The sequence below is a fragment of the Cynocephalus volans genome, chromosome 8, assembly GCF_027409185.1.
Source record: "Cynocephalus volans isolate mCynVol1 chromosome 8, mCynVol1.pri, whole genome shotgun sequence".
In the NCBI taxonomy this organism is placed as follows: domain Eukaryota; kingdom Metazoa; phylum Chordata; class Mammalia; order Dermoptera; family Cynocephalidae; genus Cynocephalus; species Cynocephalus volans.
Genome location: NC_084467.1, coordinates 28,242,995 through 28,261,712, shown reverse-complemented (window position 1 = coordinate 28,261,712; position 18,718 = coordinate 28,242,995). Strand labels below are relative to the sequence as shown.

At 34.5% G+C, this 18,718-nt stretch overlaps 1 protein-coding gene across 5 annotated transcripts in view; it reads right to left on the bottom strand.

Annotated features, from left to right (window-relative positions):
- Positions 1 to 18,718, bottom strand: part of ZMYM4 (zinc finger MYM-type containing 4) — a 137,952-nt gene that overhangs the window by 48,544 nt on the left and 70,690 nt on the right. For 3 of the 5 annotated variants that reach the window (XM_063104530.1, XM_063104528.1, XM_063104529.1), the window contains 5 exons: positions 10,422 to 10,946; positions 8,678 to 8,739; positions 8,143 to 8,313; positions 835 to 919; positions 338 to 593 (listed from right to left, as the gene is read on the bottom strand). In XM_063104530.1, the coding sequence (XP_062960600.1) occupies positions 338 to 593; positions 835 to 919; positions 8,143 to 8,313; positions 8,678 to 8,739; positions 10,422 to 10,935 (1,088 nt within the window). In that variant the 5' untranslated portion in view covers positions 10,936 to 10,946. Of the gene's footprint in view, positions 1 to 337; positions 594 to 834; positions 920 to 2,464; positions 2,548 to 8,142; positions 8,314 to 8,677; positions 8,740 to 10,421; positions 10,947 to 18,718 lie in introns of those variants that run through there. The other 2 variants (XM_063104532.1, XM_063104531.1) reach the window with 2 other exon arrangements.

Below are 18,718 nucleotides of genomic sequence, written 5' to 3'. Positions count from 1 at the left end.
TTAAAAATCGATTGCTTACATTAACAAGATAAAATATTGTGGTAATACAATACCCATAAGTGTGTACTTTTTGTAACGTAAAGCATCTCAACAAACAAGGATAGAAGAATTGGTTTCCAAAACACTTAATATATAAAAGGCACATTATTGAAAGCCTAAAAGAAAGCTGAGCATCTAGCACCCAGAGAGACTGAAAACAGCAACATGTCAGGACTAAATAATGTGGTATCTCTCATAAAAACACAGAAATGCAGAAAACTAAACATAATACACAGGCTAAGAAAAAGTATGTTAAAAGAAAGGAAAACAAAAAAGATAATTTAGAATTCTGCTATACTTTGAGCAACTTGAACAAGTTTTCTTGGTGAGAGGAGGAGGTGGGCGGGCAGGTGGAACTGTATATCCAGTGAGGCACAGTGTAGAGCAGAATAGCTGAGTAGACCCTTTCCTCTGATAAGCAGTTTGCCCCTTCTGGAGGATTTTTTTACAACCAGAACAGGAAACTCGAACAGCTGTGGCTGGAACTGAAGGAAGCATTTTATTCATGCCAGATGATGCCTGTGAAGGCTGAAAGCCAGTAGTCAACTGTGGAGCTTTAAAAAAAAAAATTGAAAGAAAAAAATGTTTTACTTTTTACCATGAATTTCAACTATGCATTCTTTCTTCTCTTCTAAAGCTAGTCTTAAAACACAACAGTAATTATGCAATATACTATGTAAAGGCATTCTAAATAGGCTGAGAGAGTTGTCTAGTTTATTAATTACAATTAGAAACTTCCTCTCATTCATATTGGTCAGAATAAATACAATTCATGTATTCAGTTTCGTTTCTTACCAAGAGGACTGCCACTGACCGAAAACACAGCACTAATTTTCAGTTCCCCCTCTTGAGTTTTTTGCTGTTGGCCATGACTATACTCCTTTAAAAAAGGAAAAAATAAATAAACACACAGAGAAAATAATAAATACCTAAAAAAATCCAGACATTCAAGACATTTCACTATCGCTATATTGAGGTGAAAAATGTTTACATTAGCATTAATAACAAATAATAAAATACAAAGCAGTAAGCAAACTCTAATTACAATTAGGGTATATTTGTCTCTGCCGGAAGATCAAGAAGCAAAAAATGAAAGTAGCTATTTAGTTAGCCTGTGGAACTACCAGATATTTATAAATTATTTTTGAAAATTCTTCTTTAATTGGTTACTGTTTATTATAAAAGTAATACACAATCACTATAGAAAAGTTAGATAAGTAGGAATAAGAAAAAATTTCTAATCTTATTTCCATCACCCCAAAATAACCACTGTTATTCTTTTGGTATATTTCTTTCCAGTCTTTTCCTCTCCTCTATTCAGGTTTTATTTCTTTACATAGTTGTAATTATACAAAATATATCATTCCTATAAACTGATGTTTTGCTTACTTGTATCATTTGGATTTTTGCATATTATTATATATTACACCAAAATATCTTCTAATAGCCAGATACAAGTGTTTCTAAAATTGGAGTCCAAAAATCCCTGAGGTCTAAGTAGTCTGAGAATTCTGAAAGAATATTTTTTGAACTGTTTTCCTTTCAATGACTTTTAATTGCATGTAAACATATTTTAAGTCCTGAGTAACCATCATATAACTACAATATCACATATACTACAAGTTTTTAGTGCGTTGTTTGCTTTTACAATTGTGTTATTGCATCGTGAAGCCATTAAATGATAGATTTAACTTTTACTTTAATATATCATTTATCATAATGAAACTTGCAAAACCCTACAAGACCCCTTATTCTTGGAATTCTGGGGCATCTCAAAAAAAACCTCCGTTTTTGTATTGGGGGTGTTGGTACATCACTCAAATTTGAGAAATACTAAATTAATGAGGCACCAAAAACTTCAGTAATTGAGATAATATTTTAATGCAGTATATTTAAAAATCAAAATTTGCAAAAATCCACGATGAACGAAATACAAAAACTTTAAGCAAAGACAGGGTTACTATTACTGATTCTTTATTTTTGCCTCAGGCTCCAGAATGGCACTGAGATTATATAGCCACAACCCAACGTTGGTCCCCTTACTATTTCCATACATTTAATATAATCAGCAATGCCATGATGAATATCTTTGTGAACACTCATACTACCATATTTAGGATCATCCCTAAGGAATAGATTCTTCAAGTGGAATTGCAACGTAAAATGGTTTTTGATACATAATGAAAGATTGTTTCCCCCCAAAAAAACTGTTGTTAATTATATTTACTCCAGCAATTTATGGGAAAAAAAGCCACTTAAAAGCCTTTTTCACTTGTTTAAACTTGCAGTTCTTTTCTTAATGTTCATTTACAAAAGTGCATTATAATATAACAGAATTTATAAAATTTCCTCAATATGTACTTTAAGTTAAAAATTTTATGTACTGAAGTTTCCATTTTTATGCCAAAAATCTGACAGTCTTTACCTTTGTGATTTCTTCTATCTGTTACAAAGTTTTACTTCCATAATAAAATAATAAGAATGTAGTTTCATTGTTTATAATACAGTCCTTTAATCCAGGGGTCAGCAAACTTTACTGCAAAGGGCCGGGTAGTAATATTTTCAACTCTGCAGGTCATTTGGTCTCTGTCACAACTACTCAACTCTGCCCTGGTAGAGCAAAAGCACCCATATACAACATGTAAATGAATGAATGTTCAAAGCTCCAATAAACTTTATTTACACAAGCAATGGGTGGAAAATAAAACCAAAAAACAGGGTGGGCTGGATTTGGCCCCACTGATAATCTACCAACTCCTGTTTTAATCCATTTGGAATTTATTCATTTGATGTATAATGGTCATTTTTCTTTTTCTTTCTCTAAATAGCTAGTTAATTCCTTCCATTTGCCATTGATTAATATATCAAATCATTAAAAATAATGTCTATTTTAGTGGCTATGTATTCTGTATCATTATCACCCTGACTAATCTTATGATATCACACTATCCTAATGAAACTAATTGTAGGATGTTTAACCACTTTACAGAGTTTGCCACTCATAACCTCTCCAACCAGTTTTTAGAATATATGTGTGTGTATATATATATATATATATGTGTGTGTTTATATGCACCCCTATAATTCTCCAAAACTTCAGAACCTAACCATTGGTATTTTCATAAGAATAAATCAAATCTCTGTCTTCATTTAGGAATAACTGATATCTTCATAATATTTTTTACATTTCAACAAAAAATGGTCTATCCATTCATTCGAGTTGTCTTTTATCAGACCTAAGCCCTTTTTAGTTGCTGCTAAAAACCACAGTTCTTTTTCATTATATCATCTAACTGGGAAATCAATTTATAGAAATATCGCTATTTTTTAATATAACTATAATTCGACTACGTACTCCACTAAACTTTTATGAATTCTATTAATGTGCTAATATAGATACTTAGCAGCCAGTGATAATTTTATATCCTTTTCCATTATTTTTTCTTCTCATTTATTTAATGTATATTGAGCCAAAAAGCCAACAAAAGTTAAATAATAATGCTGACACTAGTAATCTGTATTCTTTTAGCACTTTTTGTTGTGTTGGGGTTTTTTTGTTTTTTGTTTTTTTTGGAGGCTTGCCAGCAACTCTTAGTAATTATTAACAGAAAGTTTACTTCATTTTACTTTCAAATTCAATAATTGTTATTGACCAGAAGTAGATATTTCCTCACCATTATCAAGAGAGTATCTATTATAAGAAACGCATAATGAATTACATGAGATGTCTTTTGGCATCCAACAAGATGACCATACAGACACTCTTCCTTGACCTGTTGATGGAATACATGTATTAAAAGATTTTCTAATATTGACTCATCCTGACATTCCAATGTTATATACTATATTATAGCAAATTTCCAGTAAAAGAAAAAATTCTTTTAATCTCAGAAAACTCCAGAAATAATCAATACTCACTGGCATACATTAATGACCTCCAGTCAGCTCTCTTATTCTCTGTGATGGCTATTCCAAACTTCTGTGGCATTTCTTAATCCTCAAGTACATATTAGTTATGTTATATAGTAAAAATAATTATATGTCTTAAGTACCATGTATGTATGCCATAATGACTTCAAGGCAGAATCATGTTTGGTTTATGTTTCTACCCCCCAATGATGACGAATTTTACAAATATTTCACAAACAAATCAATGACTGACAAATAATTAATGTTTTTTGAGAAGTAAATATCTAATTGATGACCCAAAAGGTTTCAGAAGCAGAAAAACATAGGTGTCAAAACAAAACAAAAAATCCTTTACCAATACATTTAACTTCCCTTCATTTACCACAAAGAAAAAACCATATTAATATCTTAAGACAGTATTTTAGAAATGAAGAACACAGTTTCTATAACCAAATTAACTTGATATGGCTAAAACAAAGCTCCAACATTTGAATTACTGCATTCTACTTTCCAAGATTGTATGAATCACTATTGTGACAATTAGTTAATTTGCTTTCCCATCTTAATCCATTTATTTCAATGAGAGATTATAGATTAGCTCTACCTCCATTATTATGAGCAAGCAAAAAAGAAAAAAATCATGATTTTAATGTAATACTTACTGACTGTCTAGCTTTTAGAACTTACAGAAAAGGGGAAAAAGGAAAATGAGATCTCTGGCTTTCAAGTTTTTATTTTAAAACCATCTCTAGGCATTTAAAAAAATTAAACAACTTCTACTTACAAAAATATTGGTAGACTAATAAAAATAAGACTTTGATTATGACCCCAGACTGGCTCCTTACTGGCCATGTGGCCTTGAGGAACTAACTTAATTTCTATGAACCTAAGCTTCCTCATCCACAAATATACCTCACACTCTGGCCATCTTATATAGGTCGTTAGAAGGAGTACATGTAAAAGCACCTGTAGCTGTAAAAATACCACAAAAAATGTTACAGTAACATGCAATGGGATTAGAATGAAGAAACAAAACTGGGAGGCCAAATGATGCTATGCCAGTACCAAAGGCAGCAGAACAATGACTGATAAACCCAGAAAATCATAAATGAAGAAATAACTAAAAGCAAATGGGTGGAAGTTGTTAAATTTATATATGCACATTTCAACACCTTAGTGATATACATAGGAAAGTAAAGAAATTAAGGCCAAAATGAATTATTTAAAAAGGAGAATTAGGAGGTGAGCTGAAAGCAAAACTACACAGTTAAGCACTGAGAAAAGCCAAGGGAGATTTTGAAAAGGTGCCATGAGCTAAAGCTATGAGTTTACTGAACCACAGGGAAAGTTACACTAATTGATGGTCAAAAGTAAAGGCTGACCACAACTGTAAAAGCTATCAGTATTTTATGTGAGGTTAATAGCACTGTTTTAGAGACTAAGAAAACAGTACATTGGAATTCCCCTTTCCAGTCCATGGGAAATGAGTAAGAGTAAGAAAGCATTACACAGTATTGAAAAGCAAGCAATATAAGGGCCGGCCCGTGGCTCACTCAGGAGAGTGTGGTGCTGATAACACCAAGGCCACGGGTTCGGATCCCTATATAGGGATGGCCAGTTCGCTCACTTGGGAGAGCGAGGTGCTGACAACACCAAGTCAAGGGTTAGATCCCCTAACTGGTCATCTTTTAAAAAAAAAAGAAAGAAAAAAAAGCAAGCAATATAGATTTCCAATGGTCATAAGGCAGAAATACCTAAAAGAATAGGAAAATGGGGGTTAGGCAGGGAGGTAACATAGGGAGAGAGGAGAACAGTGGGACACAGGAGAGTGGGGAGGTAGAAGAGGAAGGGGAAAGACAAGAAAAAAGGAAAGAACCAGGTTTCTAGAGATTACATATAACATGACCTCCCCTGGGGGGTTTCTAGAAGAATTACCAAAGGTCTGGCCCTACAGGATTGGTGTGGCGACAAGAGAGAGGACTGCTCAGGGAAAATCTAGCTTTATCCACTCACGTGCCTTATTGTGGGGTCAGGGTAAAGAATGCTTTTGGATCTTAGCCCAGAACCAACCCACATTACTGCTTGGTTCTCAAGAATCCAGTCAATCAGGTGGTGAGCCTTTAGGGAAGTTCTTCCCCATAATCACGATGAAACTTCATATTTGGCATTTTATAACACATTTTACAACTTTGAATTAGTGCACAAAAATGTAGATGTTGCTATCCATTCCACCCTATTTATATTCTACAGCCACTGGAATCTCTGATTGTTTTGAAAACAGTAACGCTAACAACTTTCCCAATGCCTTCTATCCCCACTGTATTTGGTCTTTGCTATAAGTACCTTTATGTCCCAAGGAAGCGTTATTGGGTCATGGATAAAAGAAAGAGATGCCTTTGGTACCCTGCCAGCATTATGATTTCTTATAGATTTCCCATGCCCAGACTGAAGCATGTAAAGAAACACAAGATCTGCCCTGCATACAGACATGGTTATAGTCTTCTAAGATATATATTGCCACATAGACTTTTCCTGGGTGTCAGGACATCTATTTATCCCTAAACTCACATATCCAAGATCTCCATTTTATCCGCTTCAATAAACATGCTTTCAATTTACCTTCTATTCAAATATTTTCATATTCCTTCTACTGTCTTCTTTGTAGGAACTACATTCATATCCAATCAACTCCTACAGCTTCACCATCACTACCTTAATACATCTACCTTCCACTGGGCACCATGGAATTCTTGCTTAACTGAGCATCAATCAGACTCATATGAATCGCCTACCACTGTAATCACCTCTTCTTTTTCTATCTCCTTATTCTAAAGCAGTGATTCGCAATAGCAGATGATTATGCACCCCCAGAGGACATTTGGCAATGTCTAGAGACATTTTTGGTTGTTAAAAATTAGTGTGGGAGGTTGCTACTGGCATCTAGTAGATAGAGGCCAAGAATGTTGCTAAACATCCTGCAATGCACAGAACAGCCACTTAGAATTATCAAAGAATTATCTGGTCCAAAATGTCAGTAATGCTGAGGGTGAAAAATCCTGCTAAAAGAAAACTTTTCCACAGAAGTCTCACATTCTCAAACCCACTAACATAAAGATAGATAAAGGTAAGCTTTTCTTATCTTTTTTTTTTAAAAAAGATGACTGGTAAGGGGATCTTAACCCTTGACTTGGTGTTGTCAGCACCACGCTCAGCCAGTGAGCGAACCGGCCATCCATATATGGGATCCGAACCCGGGGCCTTGGAGTTATCAGCACCGCACTCTCCCGAGTGAGCCACAGTCCGGCCCTAAGCTTTTCTCCTGATCCAATGTCACTGAGAGAAATAGCTAATTCATGTTATCTTTCCTTCTCATCCTCTGAATTTATGCCATCTGTACAAAACGAAGACTACACTCAAACAATCGCTGCTATTGTGTATTCATCCACTGGACCCCTTCCTACATTTCAAAAATGATTACAGCATCTGATGTAACTTCTTTTTTCCATTCCAACCACTTGCAATATCATTAACTGCATGAATAACCTAGATGACTTCAGGACTTCACAGTTACAGGACCTTTTACCTCCAGAGCAACCCTGAAATAGCAGAACTCTACTCTTATACCCTTATTACTCACGGATCTCAAAGATCTCAAACTTGGAATCGTGTACCACTCATCAAAGCCTCCTTTACCTTCTACCCACTAATCTAATGAACTCCTTCTTCAATCAATGAACCCTTCCAAAGATAATCTGTCCATTAACTCCTCCTGAAAAATAGTTAAATCCATACATAGCTTGTAATTCATTAGCGGTAACTGCAAAGGCTTATTATCCTATATGAACTCAACCACATCACAAACCCGTAAGCTACCTTAAACCTTCAGCCATATTTTATGTATCAATCTAAAATCCTGGAAGACTCACCCTTTCCTTAATTCTGCACTGAAATGCATTGCAAAATCAGCGGTATTAAGGAAAAAAGTTGATTAAAAGCCTTAATTACTACTCAGGAAAAGTTTCATATAACTCTTGTTAAAGCCTTACAAGATAATTTAAATTGCCTCAACCTTCTTTAAGAGTCTCCTTTTACCCTGTCAACAAACTACTTCACTTCTTATGCACTTCCTCTCTCAAATGAATAATTCAGTGTGTGGAACAAAAAGAAGGGGGAAAAAAAAGGTGAAATGTTTACTTGAGCATTGTCAGGTTCATCTTTAATTTTGTCTAGTAGTCCCTGCTGTGGTGCCATTGCTTTGTCATACTCATCATCCAAAGGTTCTTCTTTAATTCTAATATTTGATGCAAAGGAATTCCCCAGTTCCGAACCAATGGATTCTTTATTGGCAAATGTGTAGCTGGAATCCTAAAACACAATATAAAGGATTAATAAATATTCAGATTTAAAAATTATTTCTCTTCAGGTTTAACACCCAAAGAAAAGCTCATTGGAAATGAAGGAACTCTATGGGCATTCATTAGAGTCCCTGTGCCTAAAAGTAAACGTGCTATAGGTCTAAATATCAAATACAAATAAGGAACCTAAGAGTCGAGGCTTTTGAGTTTTAGAATACCTCCAAAGATGTCCTCACCCAAATAATAAAGCAAAAAAAAAAAAAAAAAAATCAGTGCTCTACCTAACACATTTAGTTAGAGTTTAGAAAGTGACATAAAGAAAACTTTGACACTTGCCACAGTTACAGCAATCTACATACACACTGAAAACTTACCCTAAAGTTTGTTTCTGGGGTTTGTGGTAAATGGGTATGTAATGTTTCTTCAACTTGATTAGCTATTGAAAGGAAAAAACAAACAAACAAACACATGTATATGAATAACAAATCTTCATAAAGAGTGACCTAAAAAGCTATCATTTGATAATCACCTCTCTTTCCCAACAAAGATGCTCATTAGAGTGAACTGGGTCCCAAAAAACACCCAAAAGGCAGTTTTGTTCAAAGTTCTGCACAATCTAGGCCCACCTAACATTTTACCTCACATTTTTTCCTTTGCTCAAATCTAAATAAACTGGTTACTTTGTTCACTGTGCTCTGAAAATTACTTGTGCTTGTTCTTCCCCATTTCTGCTTATTCCATTCCTAATCTCCTCTGTCTGTCCTAATCTTTACACAATTTTCCAGATGCAGCTCAGTCCAAATTTCACCTCTCCTATATAAAACCCTCCCTGGTCACTAAGTTAAAACTCATCTTTCTCCTAAGAATCCCTAAAACATTGTTACAGTTATTTGAAAGAAATCTTGTACTTCATTATGACAAACTTCCATCATTGTTTGCAATTATAAATTAAATCTTATGCTATTCAATTGGTCATTGACACTTCTACTACTTGTCTTGTCCCTTCTGCTAGTAGACATTATGTTCCTTGAGAAAAAGGACTCTATACTGAAAATATACACTGAATCATATATATCAAAAAATACAGTATACCCTTGCACAGCCTTGTACATAATGGATACTGAAAATAGTTGTTTTTTTTTTAATAATAATGTCTTTTTCTTTCTACCATATATTTCCCAGCATTGTCAGAAGAAATGCAAGGACTGGTATAGTAAACTTGCTTTCCTTCACATCTATTGAACATCACTGAAGGATTACTATATTCATTGTACCAAGTTAGGCTCCAAGAACACAAAGATGAATAACATACAACCTGGCCCTCTAGAAACTCCTACACTAGTCGGTAAAGCCAAACAAATACAGAACTATATAATAATGTGTGATAAATAATGAGGCATGAACAAACTATTGTGGAAATATAGACAAGAAAACAATTCATTATTGATGTAAAACGGTTAGGAAAGATTACAAAGTAGAACAGGTTTATGAGTTAGGCATTGTTGCATAAGATGCACTTTCACAGACATATATGCAAACAGAAAAAATGACATACAGACAAATGGAACAGCAGAAGGAAAGGAAAGCACAGAAGAAAATACACGATATATTCAAGAATGGAACTGGAGCTAAAGTAGAGAGTACAACGGACAAAGAAGCTCAAGAAGTGCCTCAAGAAACTTCTAAAACATAAAATAGAAATGTTTTATATATATATATATATTTTTTTTTTTTTTTTAAACCTCCCTAATTTGGATTAATTGGTGGGACAGCAGTTTGAATTAGTGCTTTCAGCACAAAGAGGTTAAATCCAACTTTGGGTTCCAGTGTTCAAAAAAAATGAACAGGTGATTCGAGTATCTTGCCTTCTCATCAAAATATTGCAACCAGGGGAGAAAGAAATGAGGTTTAAAGCTATCTTTTAACCATTTATACCATTACCAAAAGTTACTGGGAGAAATTCAGTCACTATGCAAAGAACAAGGATTTAAAAAAAAAAAAAATGACAAGTTTACAATGAATTTAACTGGTCATACTTCACATAACATCAAAATAAAAGCTATATTATTATCAGTAGTTTTTTATTGTGTTTTATGGTTCTATTCCAACAATTATTACCTGCTTTATCAAAATAACTGCTTTTCAACCTTGAATCCAAATCTTTATGGGGTTTATCCAACCGTTTTTCACGTTCATGATAAGTTAGGTCTCTATTTTTCTCCTTTCCAGAAAATGTCTCTTTGCTGTTTTCTCTTACTAGACTAAAATCTTTCCGTATTGATTTAAAGACAGAAACCTGATCAAACTGTTTAGGAAAGTCTTTTTTTAATTTATTTTGAATTTGTATTTCATTTTCATTGTCTGATTCATGCTGTGTGACTCTTCTCTCTACTTCCAAGCTATCATCAGTATGAACTGAAGAAACAAGATTGTCCTTTGAACTAAAATCCTGTTCATCCTCATTGTCACTACCAACGACCGGAATTCCTGCAAGATCCCCAGAGTTCAAAAAATAATCATCTTCATCCAGCAATGAATTTTCAGATCCTGTTTGATTCGGCACTCCATAAGACATGCTGTCAAGGGTAGGAGTTAAGTTGTGGTCTATATCTTCAGACATTTCTGTATCCATGATACCACCACCTTAAAAAGTAAAATACTGTTTAGACAAACGATAGTGCTACAGATGACCACAATTATAAGGTCTGTCTGGTATTTAAGCAAAAATTTTTTTCTTTTCAAACAAAATATAGATAAATATTACCACAATACTCCTTTAACACTTTGAAATAGATGTAACTATCCCTAGCTGTCAGTTAAGAAAATGCGGGCCCAAAACTTCAGAAACTAGGTTATAAAGGAGGGCAATGTGATATAGATAAAAGGGTAACAACTTCAGAATCAGACATATCTGTGTTGAAATCATAGCATGATCCTGAAAATATGTGACCTTGAGAAGTAAACTCTCAAGAGTCTATTTATAAAACAGTATAATACTCACCTTGGAGATTTGTGGTGAGGATTAGTGATACCTTTTATAAAGGGCCTACTAACACACAGTGACTAACACCTAGAAGGAAATATATAAGTGCTAATTATAATTGTGGTGATGCTGGGCAGCTGAGATTACAACGCAGGTCTCTGGTCTCAGAGTCCCATTTTCTCCCCACTAACACTAATAAACACTCACAGCTGTTAGTGTTTACAATGGTAAATATTTAAACAAAAATAAAATTTATCCAACCTAGGATAAATTTAAAAAACTATTTACTGTTCAAAACTATATGCTAAAGCCTCTCCCATTCCAAAACAAAAAACAAAAAACCCAGCCCTATACTATCCTCAATCACCTTTCCTTCACAAACTTGTAGAAAAAAGGTCTACACTAGTTTGTTTCTACTTCATCTCCCAATCACTAATCCTTTGAGCTTAATGCAATCAGCTCTCAACTTCCCATTGGAATTACTCTCATTAACATCATGAATGATCTCCTAATGGTCAAATACAATTGACTTTTTTCAATCCTTATGTGACATAGCCCATAAAATTCTTTTGGTTTTTTTGACACTATTATTTCTTCTTACCTAAGTGGCCTATTTATTTTATACTGCTCTTCCTCTGATCATGGCTTCAATACTGACTTTTCTACAGAATTCCAGACTGGGCTATTTTGCTCACCTCCATAGCCTTTACTTTTGCTACTGACTTCTAAGCACTTTAAGCTTATTAGACCTTTCTCCCAAGATTCAGTTGTCTATATTAACTAGCTCCTGTACGTCCTCTAGGGAATTCCAAGTTAGTATTTCTAAAATCAAACTCATCATGTTTCTGTTCCAAGCACACCTTTCTTATCTTTTCCTCACTTGATTAACAAATTCACCAAGCCAGCAGTTGCTCAAGATAGAAAAGAGAATTACTCCAATTCTCCTTCTTCCTGGACAAATTCTGTCAACTGTACTATTTACTCTTTCAAATCCATCTCTTCCACTCAGCATCTAGTTTCAACACTCTACACAATTCTTCCTGAACTACTGCAATACTTCCAACAGTGTACTAACTCAATTCACATGGATATCTAGGAAGCAACCAAATTCTTACAAACCCTATGCCAAAACCACATTTAATTGTTCCATTAGTGGACAAACTTGAACTGATAAAAATAGAGTGAAGAAAAGACTGAAAATATTAGTGGCACTTGCATCTTTGTTTTTATTTGTTCCTAAAGCCCAGATGTACCCTTCATGTTATTCATTTTTCAACCCTGGACTCCACGATCCAATAAATTCCCCTTTTTGTTTAAGTTGATTTGAGTTGGATTATTTGTAATCAAGTCCTAACTGATAAAGGCTCCCAATGAAAGCTTTCTTCAAGTTACCCTCCTCCATAAAGATGCCAGAATTATCTTTCTAATACATAAACCATTCCATATTATATCCTCTCTTGAGATCCTTCAATAGCTCCCTATGACTAAAGTATTCATTCATTCATTCAGCACATATTTATCAGGAAACCACTCTGTGGTAAGTACTGCACTAGGTTCTACGGATAAAATGATAAAAAAGATAGTTATGATTCCCCCTTCCTCACAGAGCTAGAAAAACAGACAAAAATTAGGAACAGTGTGATGGTGATTAAATGAAAATAATCTGATCCACAATGATGTCAAAAGAGGTTGGGCGGGGAAGAAAAGCTTTTTTTTTTTTTTTTTAATCAGAAAAATGCTTGCTAAGGCTGGCCGATTAGCTCAGTTGGTTACAGCACAGCCTTATAACACCCAAGTCATGGGTTCAGATCCCCGTACTGTCCAGCCACCTAAAATAAAAATGCTTACTAATAAATATAGAGGTAATAGTAGATGTGGAAAATGACTCTTTTGTACTTTCTGAAATAATCTATTCGGACAACAGATGGTAAAAGATACTAAAATCTTCGGAGATGCATGCTAAAGAACTTACAGGTGAGGTATAGTGTCTATAACTTACTTTCACATAGCACACCATACAGAGCAAGAAGCAGGGAGAGAGCAGGGGAGAGAATAAGTGATACTATAAATACTCATTGTAATGTTCTTTCAATTTTTCCATTTATTTTAAAATTCTCATAAGAATAGAAGATTAAAGAGAAAATATAAATGAAGCAGGGTGTCAAACCAAACACACGCACATGAGTGCAAACACGCACATACCCCCACCAGACTATAAGCAATAAAATTTAAGTCATCAGGGTTAGAGACTTTTCTATTCAACATTTTATCCTTAGTAGCTGACCACATAGTATGCGCTCTGTAACTGTTTCATGAATGAAAAACCACGCATTTTATATGGTCAGCAATTCAGTTCTATAGTATATGAGAAGTATTATTGAAAAAAGTAACTTTCAATATTTCTACATTCAAATTCAGGATATAGTATTGGGAGAAAAGGGTAACCACCTAGAAAAACTTGGATCCCTAACTCATACCAAAACAACTTCCAGATGTTCTAGAACATTCTTCCAGATAAAAGAAAGTAAAATTAAAGAAACCATGAAATAATTATTTTTAAGTCATAAAGGAGGGACAAGCCTTTCTAATGATGACACAAAATCAGAATAAAAGACAATTTATTGAATAAAAATATAAAAGATCAAATGTGACTCCAAAAATTCCTAAAGAGAAGAAAACACAAGCCAAATCAAAATATAAAGGATAAAGTAGTTTAAAAGATTTTATTGCACTTTGTATCACAAAAGGCAATTTCCTTAACAGATAAAGATAACATGCATGGTTCAAAAAGATGCAGACAACCAACCAAAACCGTATGTAAAAGCAAAGAATTTAAACAAATACTTCACTGGAAGGGAAATACTAAAATTCAACAACAGAAATAGAGATTAGTAATGCAATGAGATACCATGTTCACAAAGCAGGTTGGTAAAGACAAAAGGTTTTGATAACAGTCTTGCAGCAATGCTACAGGCCAAACTTGGGAAACTACAGCCCAAAGCCAAAAAACATACAAAAAAGATTTTGTGACAGAAACCATAAGTGGGCTGCAAAACCTAAAATAACAGAACATTTGTCAACCCTTGTAATCAAATACTGGTAGGAGTGTAAGCTGGTACAAAACTAAAAAAGAACAATTAGGCAATATATACCTCTTGACCCAACAATTCAACTTTTAAGAATTTTTGCTGCAGATATAATCTTCCAAGAGATCTATGAAAAAGAAAATTTATGGCAGCAAAAGACTGGAAACAGCTTATCTGTCCATCAGCGAAGCTAAATATTTTACATATGTAGGGTAAATGCAGGACATAGCCCTATTCCTCCCTCCTTGTACAAACCAGAGTTTCCCCTCTCCCCTGGGAAACTACCCCTGGTCAAGGTAGTTACCCAAGGAAAGGCTTGTCCCCCTTAAGACAAACAGGAGGCTGGGGGCAGCAGGGACCCTAAGTAAATGAACAAACACTCTGGTGCCAGGAGAACAGCGAGTAGTTTAACTTATCTACTCAGCCAGATCTCCCGTGCTCTCTGAGTTATGTGAGCTGGGTGAGGGTCTGAACGTAAGCCTGATACACACCCCTACTCTGATCTGTTAACTATATAACTGTTGGATGTACTCCATGGCAGCGCAGATTTTCTGACCAACAGGCCACCACTGGTACCTCTCGTAAGTCTAATAAACCAATGTCTCTACCCATTGGATCTGCAGGTGATTTCTTTGGAATAGGCAAACACTACACAAGTGCCCTCTCAGATTTGGGGCTCCCGCATTACAACATACCTACAATGGAATATTATGTAGTTGTTTAAAAAGAATGAGGCAGATTTATACAAGTTCCCAAGATCTATTAAGTAGAAATGTCAAACCGAGGAAGAAAAAATTATATATTTATTATATAATACAGTTATATATTTTATATATACATAAAATGCTACCACTGCTTTAAAAAATCTGATTTTCTCTCAGAAGCAAAATTGGGTGGCTGGAAGATAGAAACACTTACTTTTCAAAGTATACCCATTTTTATCTTTGAGTTTTGAAGGATACACATCTATTACCTATTAGAAAAAAAGTTAAAATATTTATTTGAAAACGCACTGGATATTTAAAGCTTTCTCAGAGATGTCAATTTCTAACAAAGCATCTAATTTGAACCTGCAATTTTGGTACTTATCGTACAACAAATCCATAGGCTGCATAAAACGTGAGATAACTAAAATGTAAGTACTAGTTATATTAATTAATTGGAACAGAATTCTTCTCATCCTTGTGGTCCATATAACCAAACAAAAGAATCAGCTTCCCAAAAATTAATATATAATTCACACACACACACACACACACACACACACACACACACACACACACACACACACACACACACACACACACACACAACGGGGGGGGGGGGGGGAGAAGATATAACAACCGCAATTACTTCAAGTTGATACGACAAGCAAACAGAGGGGACATTGTTGGGGGGGGGAGGGAGGTTTTGGGTAAGGGAGGTTTTGGGTAAGGGGCAACAATAATCAGCCACAATGTATATCGACAAAATTAAATTTTAAAAAAATTAAATTAAATTAAAAAAAAAGAATCAGCTTCTGTTTCTCAAAGTCTAGATCTACAGAACAAACCACAACACTGTGATCACAGTAGCTGAAAGCGCACTTCAAAACACCAATTTCTCATGGAAGATTCCTGGCTTTTAGACACTGTGTGTTTGCTTGGCATATGTAAGGGAAAACAAGGATGGTATGGCTGGAATTGAATGAGTGACAGAAGAGTGCTAAAAAAGAGAAAAGAGAAGTAGAGGATAAATCTATCAGGAATTTGCAAACCATAGAAAAAACTGTAATGTATTTAAATGTGAAAGTAAGTCATTTAAAGATCCTGAAGAGGGATTAACATGATTTGCGTTTTACAAGGACCATATGTTCTACATATGGCTTCTGTATACTATAAAGCTGTTAAGTGTTATAGGAGGTGAAGAATGGAAGCAGAAAGACCAGTTAGGAGGCTACTGTGATAATCCAAGGAAAAACAGGGTAATTACAGCAAAAGTGAAAAGTGGTCAGATTTGGGTATATTTTGAAGATAGAGGCATTTCCTGATATATGAGATGCTGGGTATAAAATAAGTCAAAGATAACACAATGCCATTTCCTAAGATGGGAACACTAAGGGAGGAACGGACTAAAAAGAGTAGTGTGAAGTTTGCTTTGGGGCCTGTTAATTTTGATATCCTTATTAAATACTCAAGTGGAGATATCAAGAAGGCAGTTGGATATATTAGTCTGTAGTTGAAAGAGGGGACTCTTGCCAAGTAATGAGATATAAGTTTGGGACTTGCCTTGGGTTGAATGTCCCCCCAAAACTTAGTCCCCACTGTAACTGTTGAGGGTGGGAAATCCTATTATGGTAATTGAAAGGTGGGGCCTTGAAGAGATTATTGGATTATACGATCATGCCTCCTGCCGTAGTGAATGGATTAAAAATGGTGGTCATGGGTGTGGTTCTGAGGGCTTGAAAAGAACAGTGCATGAGGGACTGACTGTCTGCTCCACCATTTTCACAATGTGATATGCTCTGCTGTCCCTGTTACTACCACCAAGGCGTTCACCAGCTGTGTTCCCTGGACTTTGGACTTCCTAACCTCTGCAACTGTAAGCAATACATTTTGTTTTCTTTATAAATTACTCGGTTCCCATGTATTCTGTTATAAGCAACAGAAACAGACTAATACAGGACTCATCAATGAAGAGATGAGACTAGATAAGAAAACCTAGTGAGTTTATTTACTACATGTGGAAGAAAGCTGAGAGTCCTGAGATAATTTAACATTTAGAAATCTGGTAGAATACTGTACACAGGTATTGATATTCAACAACATACCCCACAAATAGGTACAACCAACTGCATTTCAATTAAAAAAAATTAAATTAAAAAAAATTCCAGTAGAAAGGAAGGAATCAAGAAAAAAGACTAAGATGAAACAGTCAGTGAGGTAGGAGGAAAAAGAGGAGACTGATGTCATAGAAGCTAAATGAAGAAAATACTTCAATAAGGAGGGAGTGACTAACCATAATGAATGCTGCAGAGATGACTGATAAAAATGAAGATTGAGAATTTATTATTAATATTGGCAAAGCTAAAACAAACTTCTAACTTGACAAGAGCTATATCAGTGGAAAAATGAGTGTATAAGCCAGAGTGGGGTGATCCCAGTAAAGAATGAGAGGAGATAACTCGAGACCCCTAAGTATAAATAACTCTTCAGAGGAGCTGAAACTGAACTAAAATCTGGAGTCAATGGAGGTTTTTTGACTGTGTATTTTTGGGGGTGAGAATTTTTTTTAAAGATGAAGAGTATTACAGCTTTGTAGTATGCTCATGGGAATGATCCAATAAAGAGGGAGTAACTAATGAGTTCAGAAGGAAAATCTTTGTGCAATAGAGGTTGTGATCAGTAAAATGCAGGTAGATTGTTAGCTTTTTTGAAAGAAGAATGAAAAAGTTATTTTAAGCAATTTAAATACAATATTTGTTTGATAATGAAAGCAAATTTCATGGTGCCAAGTAAAGTCAGCTTTTATTCCTTTCCTTATGCTTAGCCCTTGTTTTAGTGGTATACTGATATTTCTATGCTATATCCAAGAAACATTTCATTTTAAGGTACAACCACCAACTAAGGAATCCAATTACCAAATAAACATGAAAGGGCGGTTACTTTCACTTCTAAAATATTATTTAATTTCCACTGTACATTTTTGTTTTTAATAAAAGCAGAATTTTCAAAAATAAAGTAATATCAATTTTAATTTCAAGTTTAGAAATCATGATTCTCTAACAGTTCCCTGAGGTTGTTGCTTTTCTCTCTTTTATAAGAGTACTTCAAAAAGTTTTTTTGTGGAAAAATGGAATTAAGATAACATGAATCTTTCCACGAATTTTTTGAAGACCCCTCAGATAAAGGAACAAGTAAGGACTCAAAAGAAAACACAAACTCCTAAGAATATAAAAACAAACAAGCAATAAGCATAAAAAAGAGATCATGATTTTGGTTCATTTTAAATAAAAGCTTAAATTAGCATTTTGTTTTGTCACTGAAATATTTCTGAGATTATCTGATTGATATTGCTATTCAATAAAATGCAATTTCCTAAATAATAAAAGCCTCTTTTAACTGCTGAACAACATTTGTGATCTTATAGCATATCAATAGTTAAATAAAGCCAGGAATCATTAAAAATGAAACAAGTGTCTTAAACATTTATTTTTACTTCAGACATATAAAAGCACATTTGCCAATCATTTGATGATCAGCCAAGACTTTGATAATGGCTATGCTAATGTAAGTTCTTTCTTCAATAAATCACAACCATAATGCCATCCTCACGGCTGCAATTTGTGCTTCTTTAAAGTGGAAAGT